Source organism: Sminthopsis crassicaudata, chromosome 5 (genome assembly GCF_048593235.1).
Source record: "Sminthopsis crassicaudata isolate SCR6 chromosome 5, ASM4859323v1, whole genome shotgun sequence".
Taxonomy (NCBI): domain Eukaryota; kingdom Metazoa; phylum Chordata; class Mammalia; order Dasyuromorphia; family Dasyuridae; genus Sminthopsis; species Sminthopsis crassicaudata.
The window spans coordinates 12,257,862-12,276,227 of NC_133621.1; the positions used below are offsets into that span (position 1 = coordinate 12,257,862).

Below are 18,366 nucleotides of genomic sequence, written 5' to 3' on the forward strand. Positions count from 1 at the left end.
TTCCCCTTTCCCAATCCTCCTTCCTTTCGGAGAACTAGAGACCATTATTGATCACAAAATAGAAAATTTTGATTACACCAAATTAAAAAGTTTCTGCACAAACAAAACTAATGCAAACAAGATTAGAAGGGAAGTAACAAATTGGGAAAACATTTTTACAGTTAAAGGTTCTGATAAAGGCCTCATCTCCAAAATATACAGAGAATTGACTTTAATTTATAAGAAATCAAGCCATTTTCCAATTGATAAATGGTCAAAGGATATGAACAGACAATTCTCAGAGGAAGAAATTGAAACTATATCCACTCACATGAAAGAGTGTTCCAAATCACTACTGATCAGAGAAATGCAAATTAAGACCACTCTGAGATACCACTACACACCTGTCAGATTGGCTAAGATGAGAGGAACAAATAACGATGAATGTTGGAGGGGCTGTGGGAAAACTGGGACACTGATGCATTGTTGGTGGAGTTGTGAAAGAATCCAGCCATTCTGGAGAGCAATCTGGAATTATGCCCAAAAAGTTATCAAAATGTGCATACCCTTTGACCCAGCATTGCTGTTATTGGGATTATATCCCAAAGAAATACTAAAGAGCAGAAAGGGACCTGTATGTGCCAAAATGTTTGTGGCAGCCCTTTTCGTAGTGGCTAGAAGCTGGAAGATGAACGGATGTCCATCAATTGGAGAATGGTTGGGTAAATTATGGTATCCAATCCTTCCTTTGCAACAACAACAACAACAAAATTCGGTTCTGCAATATATATTGTACTTAAGATATACTATAAGATATTTAATATGTATGGGAATGCCTGCCATCCAGGGGAGGGGGTGGAAGGAAGGAGGGGAAAAACTCGGAACAGAAGGGAGTACAAGGGATAATGTTGTAAAAAAAAATTACCTATGCATATGTACTGCCAAAGAGAATGTTATAATTATAAAAATTAATTAAAAAATGCTTAATAAAAAAAAACTGAAAAAAAATCTGCCTTCCTTTCTATGACACCCCCATACCCGACTCTTATCCCTTCGCCCTATATATTTCTATAGGGTAAGATAGATTTCTATATACAATTGAATGTGTACGTTATTTTCTCTTTTGAGTCAATTCTGATGAGAATAAGGTTTACTCACTTCCCCTTAAATTTTCCCTCTGCCCCTCCACTGTAAAATCTTTCCTGCCTCTTTTATGTGAAATAATTTATCCATTCTACCTCTCCCATTATATTCATCTCACCCCTTAATTTTATGTTTTTTAGATATTATACTTTTCTATTCAACTCACATCTGTGCCCTCTGTCTATATATACACATCGTCTAATTCTCCTAATAATGAGACAGTTCTTATGAGTGGCATCTTTCCAAGTAACCTTATTAAGCTCCTTATGATTTCCCTTTCTTATTTAACTTTTTATGCTTCTCTTGAGTCTTATTTGAAAGTCAAATTTTCTATTTAGCTCTGATCTTTTCATCAAGAATTTTTCATTGAATATCTATTTGTCTCCTGAAAGACTATATTGAGTTGTTGGGTAGGTCATTCTTGGTTGTAATTCCAGCCCTTTTGCCTTCCAGAATATCACATTGTAAGCACTCCAGTCCTTAATGTAGAAGCTGCTAAATTTTGTATTATCCTAACTATGGTGCCAATAAACTTGAATTATTTTCTTCTGGATGTTTGCAATATTTTCTCCTTGATCTGAGATCTCTGGAATTTGGCTATGATATTCCTGGGATTTTCATTTTAAACTCTTTCAAGAAATGATTAGTCTAGTCTTTCAATTTCTATTTTATCATCTGGTTCTAGAATATCAGGACAGTTTTCCTCAACAATTTCTTGAAAGATGATATCTAGGCTCTTTCTTTTTTTCCCTTTTTTAAAAAAAAAAGTCATGATTTTCACAGGAAGTCCAAAAAATTTTAAATTATCTCTCCAGATCTGTTTTCGAGGTCAGTTGTTTTTCCAATGAGACATTGTCTTCTATTTTTCCCCATTCTTTTCATTTGTTTTACTGTTTCTTGAGTTCTCATAAAGTCATTAACTTCCATTTACTCAACTCTAACTTTTGAGGAATTATTTTCTTCATTGACCTTTTCTACTTTCAGTGAATTTTTGTGCTTCTCTTTCCATTTGGCCAATTCTGTTTTTTAAAGCATTTTTCTTCTTATTGGATTTTTGTACTTCCTTTACCATTTGGTCCCCATTCCCCAGAACTTGACTACAAGTTCTGGCATGCTAGTACTCTTCTTCACCCCAGGACTGTCACCCAGGACTGCGATCTGGATCTGAACACAAGAAAGGCAACAGAATCCTAACTCATTGCTAATAAGAGGCCCCTGTAATCTCCTTCTGACTAGCTGTTCAATCTCCTTGCCAACTGTGGGTTGAGAGCTCCAGAACAGTCACTGCTACAGTTAATTCAGTGGCTGCCAAGATCTGCTCCTAGTATACTAGGGCAGGAGCTGTGGTAACATAGTCTGTGCTGGACTATGCTCCACTCTTACCTAGGCGTGACAGACCTTTCCTACTGAACTTCTAAGTTGTCCTTGGAGACTGTGCCTGAAAGGTCTGCCACTGTTTAGGTCACCCCAAGGCCTGCTCCCAGTCTGCAAGATTCTGGTCTGTATAGATGCAGTCTGTGCTAGATTATGCTCCTTTCTCCCCTGATACAAAAGAGCTTTCCTGCTGCCCTTCTAAGTTGTCTCAGCCTAGAAAATTCACTGCATCTTTTTCTGGAGTTCTGCCAGTGAAGAATTTATCCAGAGTCTTTACTTAATGGTATTTGGAGGGGTTTGGATGGATCATCCATCAGAAATGGATTTTATTTTTATTTTTTTGTTTAATTCTGTTCTCTTTATGAAAGCTTGAGATCTTTCTATTTCATCAAGTGACCATTTTTTCCCTCGGAGTATGATGCTTAATTTTGCTAGGTAGGTGATTCTTGGTTCTAGTCCTAGCTCCTTTGCCTTCTGGAATATCATGTTCCATGGTCTCTGATTGTTTAAAGTTGCAGCTACTGAGTCTTGTTTAGTGCCCTGATATTTGAATTGTGTCTTTGGCTGCTTTCAGTATTTTTTCTTTGGTTTATATAGTTCTGTAACTTGGTTATAGAGATCTGACCTACTAGGAGCAAAAGTTGTGAGTCCAGTAGAATAATGAAGATGAGAAAATGAATGAAGGGGCTGAACAAGGGCAATGGGTGGAAGATGTTTGCAAGCAAAAACTTAAGATAATTTTTAGTTTTTAGAGCAGTTCTAAATTCATTTCAGCTGCCTGGAAAATCTGAGGTACCAGAGCATAGGTGTCTGTAACATAGAAAATATTCTCTAAAGTTATCAACTAACTAGAAAAAAATGGGTACAAAACTTGAAACAAAAAAAAAAATTGTGTTGCACCAATTTAACTTCAAATTCCCATCCATACTTAAAAAGACTGCCTATATTAGGACTATGGTCACTATCTGCCTAAACAAAGCCAAGTCTAGTAGTGGCTTTGCAGCACGTAGGGCAATTCTGGGACTAAGGGACCAATGGATTCAGGGACTAGGGCTGACAGAGAGTCTAACAGAAATGGATCCAATGTGCTCCTCTTGCTGCTTTATTCTTTAGTTCCATCATCCAATTAACATTTAAGTACAGGTAGGGTGTTTGTGTTATGTATGCATATATACATGTGTATACTTATTTGTGTGTATATATATATGTAATATGCATGTACATGTATGTGAATGGAAATTAAAGTATTTTATGTTAATTCTATTCTTGTTCCTAACTAAAACTAAAAATAATTTTCTGATAATAACTTATTGCCTAGGTAAAGTGGTCAAATAGCAAGTCATCACTAATTATAGTTTGTAAATGGGGAAACTGAAGTACTGAAAGCAAAATTTTTTTTTTTTAAATCACATAAATACCAGTCAAAATAAATTACGCCTGATATGTCTTTATTCACTAGAATAAACTTGTATTTGTTAATTAATATTTTAAATAATGTTTCTAAGCCTGTTTTAGAATATATTTATAATTCTATTTGATTTTATAAATAAATCGCAGCAGTCATTATAGCTTCATATAACAAAAACAAAACAAATACAAAAGAGATTCAAATTTTCCCAGAATAATAACTTTATATAAGTGCCCAGTTTGACTAGAGCTTATTAATTAGCATGAGAATTTTAATTTTGTGCACATTCATTTTTTTCTATAAAATGTTAAGGAAATTTAAAAAAAAATTAAGAGTAATAGTGGTCCACATCAACTCCCTGAACAGTACTGTCCTATAAAAAGAGCTGTCAGATGTGGAAAGCATCTCCACCAAGATCCGGAGGTTGTCGAAGCCTAAACATCACCAAGTAGGAGTCTCTTAGGGAGCTTCAGGGTCTTAGCCTTTGTTCCTAGGAGGCAGAGGTGGAAATGGACTAAGCAGCCTTTTTCATTTGCTGTTTGAAGTTCTAATTCAAATGTTTTCCTCCAATAACATTTCTTCCTACCACCAAGGCCTACTTTTAAAACCCAAGATCCTGTCTTTTTCAGGATTTTTTCTCATTTCTTCACTCTTCCAAGTCTGTGCATTTTCACATTTAGAAGTGTTCACTTCTTTAATAAAGATGCTTTCTGTTCATTATTAGTTCTTTTTTATTTTTTAGTTTTGTTTTTTTGTTTTTGCAGGCAATTGGGGTTAAGTGACTCGTGCAGGGTTATACAGCTAGTGAGTGTGAAGTATCTGAGGTCACATTTGAACTCAGGTCCTCCTGACATCTGCCATCGATGCCCCCTTATTAGTTCTTGTGACTGTAAACAGCTGGCTATCTACTGATCATTATGCAGGAGGCAGAGACTTGGAACTGTCTTTAGATCCTGCAGCTCTTTTGACCTGATTGGAATGGTTTTGGTTGTTTCTCTGAACTTCCAACATTTCCTGGGATGTTAAGCATCAAACTCTCAGAGAGCTTAGACTGAACTGTCAAATTGGAACACACCAAAAGAGTAGATTTCTTACCTTTGGATTGCTCTTCCCTACCTGCAGCAATGACAATGGATTCCACAGCTGTGATTCGGGCTCCTGAGGTTGTCTAAGCCTAAACATCCTCCTCCTCTCTCTTCAAAACAACTCAGTTGCATTGAGTTCAACCATAGAAGAACAGGATAAGATTCCATATCCAATCATTGAAAAAAAAAGGGCCTCTTTTCCATCTAACTCTGCTGCTACAGTGACTCCTGCTCCCAGATCCACACTTCATTTCCTATACATAAGTCCTGTGTAGGCTTATGTTCTTATGCAAACATGTCACTCACTTCCAAAAAAATGAATAGATAGGAAAGGATTCTGCAAAGTCATGTGCAGAATGCTTCGCATTATAATAAATATTAGATAATCAAAATAATAGAACAATCTCCTCTACAGCTGCAAACATACTTCCTACCTAAAAGATCACTACTATTAAATGACAATCCTAGTCTCATGCATGGTACTGGGGAGATGATCCTTTAAGCAAATTCAACATATACACATCCAAAATTACAGAGTGGGTGCATTAATTTTTTTGGTCTTAAAAAAGAATTTACGATAAAATCACTTTGAAAAGTAAATTCCCCCAATGATTTCAAAACCTAATTCATAGACCATCTCACAAAAACAACTATACTGTGAAAAACAAAAACAAAAACAAGGCAAACCTAAGCAAAACCATGAAACACAGTCTATACCCTAATGCAAGGGTGAGGAACCTTTTTTCTTGCCATTGGCCATTTGGATATTTATAACATCATTTGCAGACCATACAAAATTATCAACTTATAGAACTCAAGCAGTGAGAGGTTTTTGTACTGAGTTTTCAGTTCATCATTTCCTGCAGTTGCCTTAGCAAATGATTTCATGGGCCTTATACTGCTCACAGGCCAGATGGTCCCACCCCTGCCCTAGAGGGACTGATACACCACAACCACAATACAGATATTAGCATCCACATTACAAAAAAGACTGAATAATAATCAAAACTTGGGGTCCCATTTATTTCCTATGTGAATCTTTTGGCTGGAGAATAAGCTGGTAAACAAACGTATACCAATCATTTCTAAATATACCTTAATTAAGGCAAACCATAATTTTGACACTCAAATATTTCTTGAAAATACTTTAAAAACCACAAAGGAAGATATTTAGAACATTAGAGGCATAGAGAGCAGGATTAGGAAAGAAAAATGATTGAACAGGAAAGTTAGACAAAGAGCACAAAAATGAGCAATACAGGTTTAGGAGTATGAGGGAGCAGAAGATGAATGAGGATGACTTTATCTAGATAGTGCTCAAATTGTGAGGTATTTAGGATTAATGCTTCTTTTCTTCTATTTTTAGCCTTCTCTCAACCCTTTTGTACCTTCATAATTTGTCTTTCCTGCTACTAGCCTCCCTTCCATCTAGAGCTGCCTTGAAAAGCTAGTCTGGGTATTTCTCTCTCTCAGAAAAGTTTTTTTTTTTCCTCCCCCAATCCCTCTTCCCCACCCTTGAAGAAATAAAATAAACAGAAAAGTGTTAATAATAAAGATAATTCTTAAACTGTCATTTAGAGGTAAAAAAAAAAAATTGACCATTCCATGTTCTAATGCTATTCTGCAAACATCTGCACTGAAAGAGAATTGTTTCATTTTAAATAACTTCTCAAATTTTCAAATTAAGTAAAGCTTTAAAAATCAAGATTGAATAGTTATATCTAAACAACATTGTTTGAAAAGTGAAAAACTCTGATGATGAGTTCAATTTTCTGACACATAGCCCCCACAACCCCCAAAAAACTGCTAGTCTGGGTATTTTCCTCTTTCAGAAAAGTTTTTTTCCCTCCCCCAATCCCTCTTCCCCACCCTTGAAGAAATAAAATAAACAGAAAAGTGTTAATAATAAAGATAATTCTTAAACTGTCATTTAGAGGTAAAAAAAAAAAATGACCATTCCATATTCTAATGCTATTCTGCAAACATCTGCACTGAAAGAGAATTATTTCAGTTTAAATAACTTCTCAAATCTTCAAATTAAGAAAAGCTTTAAAAATCAAGATTGAATAGTTATATCTAAACGACATTGTTTGAAAAGTGAAAAACTCTGATGATGAGTTCAATTTCCTGACACATGGCCTCCAACCCCGCAAAAACTATCTCGCTGAAATAAATACATGAATACACCCTCATACATATGCACATATACCCGCACACGTGCACACACACACAATGCAGCAGCAAGCTTCAGTTAATGCTGAGAAGACCTATGAGAACATCGGACACACAAATATATGTCAGGCCAGATGGTGCCCATTGCATCTAATGCCACTTGCCAGGCAGTCAGGACTAGAAAGGGAGAGGTAAGACATACATGGTCAGAAAATGGAGTAAGACAAAATGTAATATGAAGGGAGTGAAAAGCAGAGACGTGACAATGATAAAAACTACGCCAAGAAGTAGGAACTATAAAACAGCATGAGCACTCCAACACTTCTTGAAATCTGCTATAAAAAAGGCTATTTGGGAGTGATAGAAGTGCTTTCCTCTCAGAGACACAATTTAAATGGTTAAATTCCTAAAGATGCTTGGGTCTTCACTGAGTTCCAGAATACATTTTTAAACAGTCATGAATTAAAATAATTCATAAGAATATAGTTTAGAAGGTTAAGACTAAATTTAATTTTCAGAAGCCACAATAATAAATGGCTTTTCAGTCCCTGAAAGTCACATGTCCTCTAATTCATGGACCCAAGTATATGACAATCTTTTGTGGTCCTGCAATCTCGGACAGCAGGGCCAAGGCCTCTTTTCAGAGGAAAATCACCTTTTCTCCCTCCTTTCTTTCCCCTTGCTTTCTTCTGGCTAGAATTTTTGTCCTGGCCATCTCCCTATCTCTTTCATCTAATTCTCACTTTATATCAGCAAAAGTACAGCAATGGGTAGAGTCTGTGAAAGGAGGGAGGATGGTGGAGAGGGGAAGGGGAAGAAGGAGAAGAAATGAAAAGTGGAAAAAGTAGCAGAAGGGTTTGAAGAAGAAGGGAAAGATGGAAGGAAGTGAGGAGAGGAAATCCTTTAACTTCTTGAATAGTCATCACAGTTCCCCAGCCTGGAGCTTAGTGGCCCTATCCTTCAGACCACAGAGATAAAGACCATAGTAGGGTCAGCAAAACTTGAGGACCAAAAGGGACAAAGGAAGCTCAAAAAAGGGAAATAAAGTTAAAATTCTACCTAAAAAAGGAATAGCACAAGTTGCCTAGGGAATCAGGGGAAAGGATCCTGAATACAAAGCAGCAGAGGCTCCAAGAGAAGGAACTGGACCTCAAGGCCAAGCAGGTCCTCACTGCTGAAGGGCTTCCTGTGCCCCAAAGGCTAAGCTAGCCTGGACACTGGACATATTCTGTGGGACCGAAGTCCCCTTAACTGTATACAAGATGAACCCTCATAGGTCTTTACCAGTAGGACTGTTACGCTTTAGAAGACCAGCCTCTGTGCTTCGGCTGGAGGGAGTGACCAATTAAAAGCAAGAGAGATATGGGAGAAAACTTAGGCCACACAACAAGAAAAGAGCCCCACAAGAACTGGCAATGATGACAAGGCACTTAATGCCCTAAAACGGGATCTGTAAAAATCTGATGATAGACAAAAACAAACAAACAAACAAAAATACATGGAAAAAGTGATTGACAGAGCAATCTTTTCTCTTTTGAAAAATTTTAGGACTGTGCTTGCAAATAATACATTTGGTGAACTATAATTCTCATTTACATTGAATAAATGTTTTCACATATTTGGCTGGGTTTAAATTCTCCATTTTGGGGGGGGGTGTTTTTTTTTTTTTTTAAATGAAGGAGATGTTTAGCCTAGAGAAGATTCCCCTTAGCAGGGAAATAGAATGATAACTCAGAAATGCCTGAAGGGATGACATGTGGGAAAAAAGAACCAGTCTTATTTTACTTGATCCCAGAAAAGAAGAGCAGAACCAAAAGGAGCAAGCTTCAGTGAGGTCAGCTGCTCCCACAATGGCACCGGGCTGTCTCGAAAGGTAGGGAGGGAGCTCCCTGTCACCAGGGGAACCCAGACATGGGCTTGCTGAGCACAGGTCAGGAAAGTTAAACCTTCTGGGTACCTTCTGGGTCTCTTTTAATACTGAGGTTCCAGGCACTGGTTTCTAGCACCTGGGAAAATTTCACTTGCAATATGATTTCTCTCTGTTCATCTTGGCAAGATGATAAAGCAGAAAGGAAAGGCAACGCTCCTCTTGCGGGTTTCTTTGGTAGAATTTCCAGTTAATCTCCTGGAAAATGAGGCACTTGTGGATCCTGGGGTGGGCAGCTCACCATGGCTGATTCAGACTAGATGGAATCCACAGCTATACTTGCCAATGATTACATCAACATGCAAGCCAATCTGCAATTTGTTAACCTGAATAATCAAATGGGTTTCCATCTTTTATTCTGCTTCCTGGGTTTAAGACAATAGCATAGTTTTCTAAAATGACAAATGCTTGCAAGAAAGTATCAAAGTTATCTCTAAGAGTATCTGCTCTGTTTTAGAACCAAGAGTCTCATTTGGCTTGGGTGGTTTAAATTGCCAAATGATGTCTTACTAATGGGATATATTACCATTTTTATACCTTTCTTGAAGTGCTTTCAAAAATCTGGGGCACTATTTTAAATTGTGGAAGAATTCATTTAAAAGAGAAAACTTCTTTACTTCAATAGTCATTTAATCAAGCTACACAGTTTTATCCATTGATCACTGTCCACCTCCTCACTCACACTCCCCCCCTCCCAGGAGCAGCCCTTATTTTCCATTTACCAGCACACTCTCATTTGTCTTCTTTGCTTATTTTCCTTCAGCCCCAAAGAGCAAGACAGCAGATTCACCACCAAGAAGAGGAGTAGCTACTATTACCATCTTGGTCAATTAGGAAGAGGATTGGAAATAGATTATTTCATTTTTTTTCTGTCTCCAAATAAGCCCTTTCATATTGCAATCTGGTCCCTAGGAAGGTCTTGCTCTTTCCTCTAATCTGGGATCATTCTTTGAAGAAGGGGGAGGGGTATAATGATGAAGAGGACGAGGAGGAAGAGGATGATGGGATGAGAAAGAGAAAGAGGAAGCAGAGAAGGAGGAGACCCACTAAGGAAAAAGAAGAAAGGTAGAGAAGAGAGCCCTAAGAAAGACTGCGGCAAACACCAAAATATAAAATAAAACTTATGAACTATTGAAACAATGATAGATTTTACAAAGAAAAATCTCATTCCAAAGAAATAGAAAGGCTCAAAGGTGCTGTTATACTGTGATATTCTTTAACTGCAAAAAGGGAAAAAAAATCTCAAAACCGCTGCTATTTGTTCTGTAACAACCTCTATGTCTACCTGCAGGTGTGGCTATTTAGCAATCAAAATCATTATTAAGCAACATTGAGTGCATCGTCATTCACAGAAGCACAAAAGCCAAAATATAAAATGAGAGCAATTACATTTTTCCATTTGAATTACATCTCGTCCATTTGAAGTAAAAATATTTGTAAAATAAATCGAAGCTAATTTTCCTTCCCTAACATGTTATGTGGAACACACTTATGCACGAGGCGTGTGAATTCTCCCTGGTGCCTCAGGCATGTTTTGGTCAGAAAGTAAGTAGATACTCAGAGCATCATTAACACTTTCCAGGTCCCTAAGGTGCCATTTATTTACATAGTAACAATATAAGGAAAAGCTAACCAGGCTTATGAATATTTTGCAATTAATAATACTCCTGTTAGAGCACATGTTTCTCACCATGTCTTTTCCATCTATGCCCTCTTATTGACATGCTGGTTACGGCATTTCTGGATATTCTCGATGAAGTTTGTGTAATTTCAACCTGAATGCTTCTTTTACCCTCCTTACTAGACTTCATGGCAACTGCAGGCAACGAAGTCTTGATTGCATTAGCAACCTGAGGAGGAAAAAGATGACTTCAAATTATCAATATCAAATCAATAAACAAACATGTATACAATTTTAAGCCCATTACACTATTAAGGAAATGCACATGTGGATAAATAGGTACTCTCCAGAAAACATGAGCATTCAAAGATGATGCTAAAATTTCTGTATGTTAAATTAGCTGTCAGTACTTGTCAGTACTTGTGGACATCACACACATACACACAGATGAGCACGTAGAAAATGTAATAACTTATTAGTCAGGAGGGCCCTCAGTGACAGGCTCGGGACACTTTTAATAGTGATAGAGTTTCTTTTCATGAATAACAATGCATTGCCCTCTAAGCCAAGGTGCTAAATATCTGAGAATTAACAGTGTATTTCATATTTTGTGAACACTGGCCCCACTGCTTATAATAATTCAAAGTGAAAAAGAGCCTGTGTCCAGTTAGACTCGACCGAGTCATGAAGCACATACCAGCAGTGGTTCAGGATACAACTCCAACTGGGCTCTGTACAGGACATCTTCCAGGGCCGTCTGAGCCATATCCCATTCTCCATTATAACTACAAAAATTAAATCCAAAGAATATAACTTTCTCTATATACCAACAAAATCACAATTAGCCATTATAGTGTTAATCTTCCGTGAGAGTGATGGATAGCCTCTCCCTGAAAGTTTTAAATCTCCGAATTCCTTTCTAATGCAGTAAGAGGCCTGATGTTCTCTTTTTTCTCCAAACAATGTTTTTCTATTTATAGAAGGAAAGTTAAATAAACAAGGTACAACTTCCAATGGTCCAAAATGTGTGGATTACATATCTTTTGAATGAACATTCAGAATACTGTGTGGTTAACTGCCATCATTTCCCACAGCCTTTAGGAGGATATGGCCTGTAAAATTTTGACTTTTTGTCCCTATTTTGATAAAATCCTTAGGAAGTGTACAAGTATACCTTTTCACTGATATGCTAATTATTCCAACTAAATATAAACTGCAAGTTTTACAAAGATATAAGGAAAAGTCCACTGACAATAGACATGAGAGGACCATCTTGTGTACCTGAATCCAGGGCAATGCAGGAGCAGGCTGGCCTGGCAGCTGGCCTGGGAGCAGCATCCATTTTCTATGGCCATGTACTGTTCAGAGGCAGCACTGGTAAAGGGAACTATTAGTCACCCACTTAGATGCAAGCATTCACTAGGCAGTCCCTGGGTGCCATGCACTGGGTGAGCTCATAGGGACAGAAAGACAAAGGTAAAAGAATCCTCCCCTCATGAATCTTCCATTCTGTTGGAGATAAAAATGGTCTATACACAGAAAAGTAAAACCTAATTTTGGAGGGCAGGAGGAGCCAGCAGAGATATCCTGGAAGGCATCAATGCAGAAAGGCCTCCTGGAGGAGAGGGTGCTTAGGGAGGGGGGAAGGCAAACCTTGGACCAGGATGGGAGGCTAGAAAGAAGGCTACACATGGAGCAGGGCAAGGGGACCAGCTGAACCAGAAAGCAGATCTTGTGAAGGGCAGGAATGGGCCCTAAGCCTGGAAGCAGAGACTGGAAGCAGGATGGAGAGGGCTTTAAACACCCAACTTAAGAAATGAGATTGGATCCCAGAGGGAGCCAATTAAGCCTCTGAGTGGGAAGATGAGATGGCTGGCCTGGGCTTTAGGGCTGGCAAATTAGCAACCATGTAAAGGATAAAGTTTTAACAAAAAAAAAAAAAAATTTCTCCAATCCTCAGGAGGGGATTGGAAGTGCTCTAGGTGGCAAGTGGAGGGAGAGGGGGGAGGACCAGGAGAAAACCTGGAGGATGATACGGCTCCAGGTGAAGAAACGTTTCAGAATTTGTCTGTGAGTCTGGCCCAGGAGCATCAACCATTTCTACAGCAGGGTTTTCCCAAACTTTTCTGAGAATCGAGTTAAGGTGAGGGTCTGTGAGAGAATGTTGACCCTTAGTGTGCTTTTCCTGCTAAACAGTGAAGCACACCTCTGCCTTCCCTGGCTTCCTGTCAGGCTCAGGCCAAATCCCACGTGCTCTGGGAAGCCTTTCCCCAACCGCCTTTATGCTAGTGCCTTCCTCCATGGGACTCATTCTCCATTTATGCCATGTATGGCTTCTTTCGTGTTGTCTCCCCCATTGTCGGTGCCTGTCTAATTAGGCTCCCTGAAATCAGGGCCTGGTTTTTTATTTTCCTTGAGACCCCGGGTGCCTAGCACAGTGCCTGGCACTTAATAAACCCTTTACAAATACTTAGTGACTGACAAATTATGTACCAAAAGTACTACAAACACCCAACAATCTGGGGATACAAAACAGGTTTAATTTCCTCTGTTTGACTTTAAAATTTCTGACTTTCCTTTATGCTCAGGTTATTATGTAGCAAGATCCCCTGGGTAGGCATTTTTGGATGTGAAATACACTGGACTGGCAGAACTCCACGTGCTTGGTGGTCAGGTTTGTTTGTAGCTGGAAGGGAAACTAGGGACAGTAAGAAGGGGGGCAGGGCCCAAGAAGGTTACTTCAGTTGTGACAATGGTAAAAATAGTCTAGGGTATTCAGGCTTTGGGTCCCTCATGGCTTTATGAGAAGAGGAGTAGACAACCCTTTCATACTTTTCATCAGCATCTCTCAATCAGAAAGCCCAAGGTTTGTGCCCATTATTGCAGTGAGTCAGGGCAGACAAGATTTAGGAAGGATGGGAGAGGTCCTTCTGAGGGTCTGAAACCCCATCAGGTAGCTCGGGATGAGACTTACTCTACCTAAGGTAGGGAGGGAGGGAGTACTTAAGGAAGCGGGTCCTCTTTTCCCAGAGGTCTTTGAGCTGAAATTGTTGGGGAGGCTGCCAGAATGCATCCTTATTCAGATGCGGGCTTGACCATCTCTGGTCCTGAGAGGCCAGACAAGACCCTGTGTCTTGGAGGCCTTCACTTCTAAGAACCCAAGAGACAGAACTGATGGAAATCTAAGAAGGACCCTGTGGGTAGGAGTGCTGGAAGCAGGAATAGACAAGACAGGGGACCACCTAGGTTGTATACTCCTATAGCAGGAGGGTCACTTTGGAAGACAATTCTTAAAATAATTGCATGTCCTATAATACCAGAAAATTCTCCTCTATGTTATGTATAGACCTCATAGATAATTAATAAATACTGGATTGAGGGACAACTAGGTAGCGCAGTGGATAGAGCACCAGCCCTGAAGTCAGGAGGACCTGAGTTCAAATTTGACCTCAGGCACTTAATACTGCCTAGCTGTGTGACCCTGGGCAAGTCATTTAATCCCAATTGCCTCAGGAAAAAAAAATACTGGATTGACTGCTATTGGTTATGTTTATATATATGTTACAATAAAAGCTCAAAACTCCAAGTGGACAGTAACACAAATGAGGTATAAGTTTTTAAAATCTCATCTAGGCCAAACAAAGGCCTCATCTTGGTTCCGATGGCTAAGTGTTCTAAATACACAGCTCTCAGGGAAGGTAAGAATTATTATAAATGACATCTGTCATATCTTGGGGAAGATCAGAAGATGCTTCTACAAATCACATGAAATATGTAAATTGTAATATTCCCCAATTGCAGAAATATGAAGCAAGTGCTCATTAACCCAAGTAAATATGATTGCTCTCAGTAAATCAATGAAGACTTTTTTGCAGACCTAACAGCAATACTTTTTTTTTTTCTAAAGCTCTGTCCAGACTTAATTGTGATTCTAATGACAGATCTTCCTAGATATAGCAGGATGAAAGGCATAAAGAGACAAAAGAATAAGATTTTTCACTTTCACTGCCATACTAATGGTACATATCTCATTTCCTCCTGCTGACCAAAAATCCCTTTGTTCAACAAACATTTATGAAGCATTTCTAAGTGGGATAAATTCCAACCAACTAGAAATTTACTTATGTTATATAATCATGACAAACAATGGTCTATAAGCATACTGAACTATTTATGTTCTTAATTTGTTACATAATCAAGACAGGCTTTGGAAAGCTATAGAAAAGACCATGAAGAGATCTTTGTAAAAAGCAATGCACTTTTGTGAAAAACTTGTAAAATAAATGAGAGATAAAAAAGAAGAAGAGTTGGATGGGTATTTAACTGATCCTTAATAAGACTTAAGTTATCTCTGAATGATGTAAGATTTACACAACTTCACTTAAAATTCACATCACAAAATATATTAATATTGCTATAATCTATTTCTTGGTGACATATAATCTTTCAAACATTCTAAAAAACTTCACTGAAGCAAGCTTTGTCAAGAGCTCAATTCTATATCCTTCTATACAAAAATACTTAAAATATAAATTAAAGAAGACTAATTGAGTCCTTCAATCTTACTAGTGTAATCTAATTTAATAAAGATTATATTACCTGAGAACATTTTTTTCTAAAAGATCAAAAGTTGTATAATTCGTACATGGGATAAACTTACAAGGCAAAATAAACTCCCGTTAACAGTTGCACCATGAATTCTGAAGAAACTGGAATCCTGCTGTTTATACCTTTGTATTTTCTTACATGTTGTCGAGGGTATCCACAAATGCAGATTCTAGAAAAAATAAAATATCATGTTCACAAAATTGACCAATTAGTTCATGCATACTTTAACATGTATAAGGTAATACACTTAGTATCTATCAGAAATTTAAAATTTATAACCTTTTCCAAAAAAGTTTATTTCTTAAATGAATTCAATTGTATACATACCCACATATGTGCGTATCTACATATGTGTGTATGTGTGTGTAACCATATACTTTTATAGATGTACCAACCATCTTTACATGTTGGAGGGGACCCAGCCTTTGGCATGACTGATCATTTTGATGGACTTAAATAATCAATACTCCTGACTGCAAATAAATCAACTGAATGGGGATCAATAATTAATAGATCAATTGAGCCATGACTCACTTCCCATGACTAAGCAGAAAAGTGACTTCTGATGGGAAACTCAACATCTTCTGTTCCCCACTAGGTCCTGCTCTCAGAAGAAAACTAGACAAAGGAGGTTATCATGATGTCTAACATGCAGGCCTTCTCCAAAATAAGATTCTTTCCTAACAAGCTCCTGCCGAAGGAGGAGGAGGAAGAGGAGAAGAAGAAAGGTAATGGATGTATTCTCCATTCTCAGGATCACTTTGTGTTCCTAGGACACATTAAGGGAATCATTAAGTCTTCATTTATTTCCATTTTCTTAGCTTTTGGCACTCATTAAATATGAATAAAAATGTGCAGACTATCTAAAATCTTTCTTCAGAAATGCAGTCATGAATTTTGTTTAGATGACCTATAACATTATATATGCTAAGCAAACTACAAGAGATAACACTTGGAAGTTTTTGTTTCTCCAAAAAAAACCTCAAAAAAACCTTTAAAATCAATGTTAATTTATTTCTTTAAATGATCCTATCTTGCTTCCTAGAGGCACTATTAAACAAATCCTAAGCTTCCTCTTTCTGTACTTCTCCTTTCTAGTTCTTAAGAATTCTAGAATCTCTTCCTTGTATCCCATTTGCATCTTTCTTGGGGATTTTCCTAGGAATCCGTCCAGCCCCTCTGGCTCTGGAGTCTCCATTTCTTCAATGTTTTCACAAAGTATCACAGCCACTTGATTTCTGTGTTAAATTCTAATATGAAGTTCCCAAAATAAAGCCTGAAATCATGGAGTGAAATAAGGCTTTTGGAAAAAGATTTCAGTGGCCCTGCCAGCAAACTCCAAAAAGGAACTTTGGGGGGAATTTGTGCCTCCACAGAAGAAGGGATTCTTCTGGTAATCACTGTCAGCAACTTACCAGCTCTTGGAGCAAGCTAGCAAAGACTGGCTAACTGAGTTTTCTATTTGTATATTTGATAAACTCATTTAGAATTAAGATACATTTCATTCATTTGTGACACAGATAAGAGAAATAGAGCTCATTGAGATAGCAAGATGATGCATTTTCAAAGCAAAAACTGCCTATCTCTTTCTTTTTTTGCTTCCCTGGTCTTTATTCTCTCCCCCTCTCCAAAAGAGCTCCTATCCAAACTACCCCATGGGAGTTAGTAAGACTTCCTCTTTCTATTTCTCGACTTCCTCTTTTTATTTCTCCACTTTCTTCATTAAGTGAGCAGTTTTCAATCAATTCCACTCTACAAGACATTTCTCAAAGAGACAGATACAGCCATAGGCCTTAGGCACATAAAGATGCTGCCAAGCCAAGCCTGAAACCCAATGTCATCTCCCTGGGATTTGCCAGATATAAACGATTGGGCTGCTGTGTGCAAAAAAAACAGCAATACCCACCAAAAAGGTCTCCTTTATTGTGGGTTCATGTGAAAGTGGCCTGATTCTGAAGCAGAGACCAAAAAGCCATTCCAAAGGAGTCAGTCCTGCCTGCACCTCTTTGGAGATCTCAGATGCCCAAAGCAGAATCCAGGCTCTTTTCTCTGAACAAACCAGAAGATCAGCACATCCAGGCCCAAGCCAGACCTCATACAGGAATGGGCTGAGCTTGCCAGATTCACGGAGAGCAAAGAGGCCTCAAGCTATGACTTCAGGGAAGCCTTTCAGGCAGGAGGCTGGCAAAGGTACTGGGGCAACAGTCAGGACACACTTTGGGAGCAGAGAGGGAAACTGCTGAGGGTTTGGGCCAAGACTGGACCACCTACATCCTTAACAGTGGAAGAAGCAGACGATGACAGACTCATTCTTTGTGGCCTACTTTATCTTATAAGCATAGCATCTACCCGGGGGACACAGTAAAGCATCTGGAGGCAAGGGAGCTGAATTCAAATCCTGTCCTGTGACCACAGACAAGGACTCTATTTAGCTATTGGGTTAAAGGTGATGATGAGAGAGAAAGTTCAAGCTGATGGAACCATGGGTCCTGGAAAAACTGGCATCCACATATTTGGTAAAGGAAGACAAAGTATGTAACTTCATATCATTTGAAGAAAAGGAAATATTATTATATTCTATTAAGGAATTATAAAAGTTAAGACATGAATCTAAAAACATGGTGGAGTTTTCCCAAGAGTTTTCAGTTGTTCTTGGCCTGCTCTGCCTTCTCCTCTGATCCTCCCATTCTTGTCCGCTTTCTCTGGATTTTAGTGCTGGCCAACACTTTCTCCCTCTGGCTAGCGCCCAATGCTCTACAGCCTCCACAAGAATTCCCAAGATCCAAATTATCCACTAACTCCTTAAACTGACTTTCACCACTGCCAGGTTAAGACAAATCAACAAGCTTTTGTGAAGGGCCTATTAGGACACTGTGCTAAGCAGAGCTGCCAGTGTCCTCCCCACTCTCACCCCTACAGCTCTCTAATTGGCAGGAGAGTTTAAAAAACAAAACAAATACCAGTCATCACCCATCTTCTCACTTCTATCAAGGTTCCTAACAAGCACAAATTGGATCCAAAAACATTACTAAGGGAATACAGCAATTAC

The 18,366-nt window shown here is 38.4% G+C and overlaps 1 protein-coding gene across 5 annotated transcripts in view; it reads right to left on the bottom strand.

The window, feature by feature from the left end:
- The window catches only part of HYCC1 (hyccin PI4KA lipid kinase complex subunit 1), a 94,781-nt gene that overhangs the window by 13,366 nt on the left and 63,049 nt on the right, over positions 1–18,366 (bottom strand). For all 5 annotated transcript variants that reach the window (XM_074269780.1, XM_074269781.1, XM_074269776.1 and 2 more), the window contains 3 exons: positions 15,370–15,486; positions 11,407–11,494; positions 10,779–10,938 (listed from right to left, as the gene is read on the bottom strand). In XM_074269780.1, the coding sequence (XP_074125881.1) occupies positions 10,779–10,938; positions 11,407–11,494; positions 15,370–15,486 (365 nt within the window). The remainder of the gene's footprint in view (positions 1–10,778; positions 10,939–11,406; positions 11,495–15,369; positions 15,487–18,366) is intronic.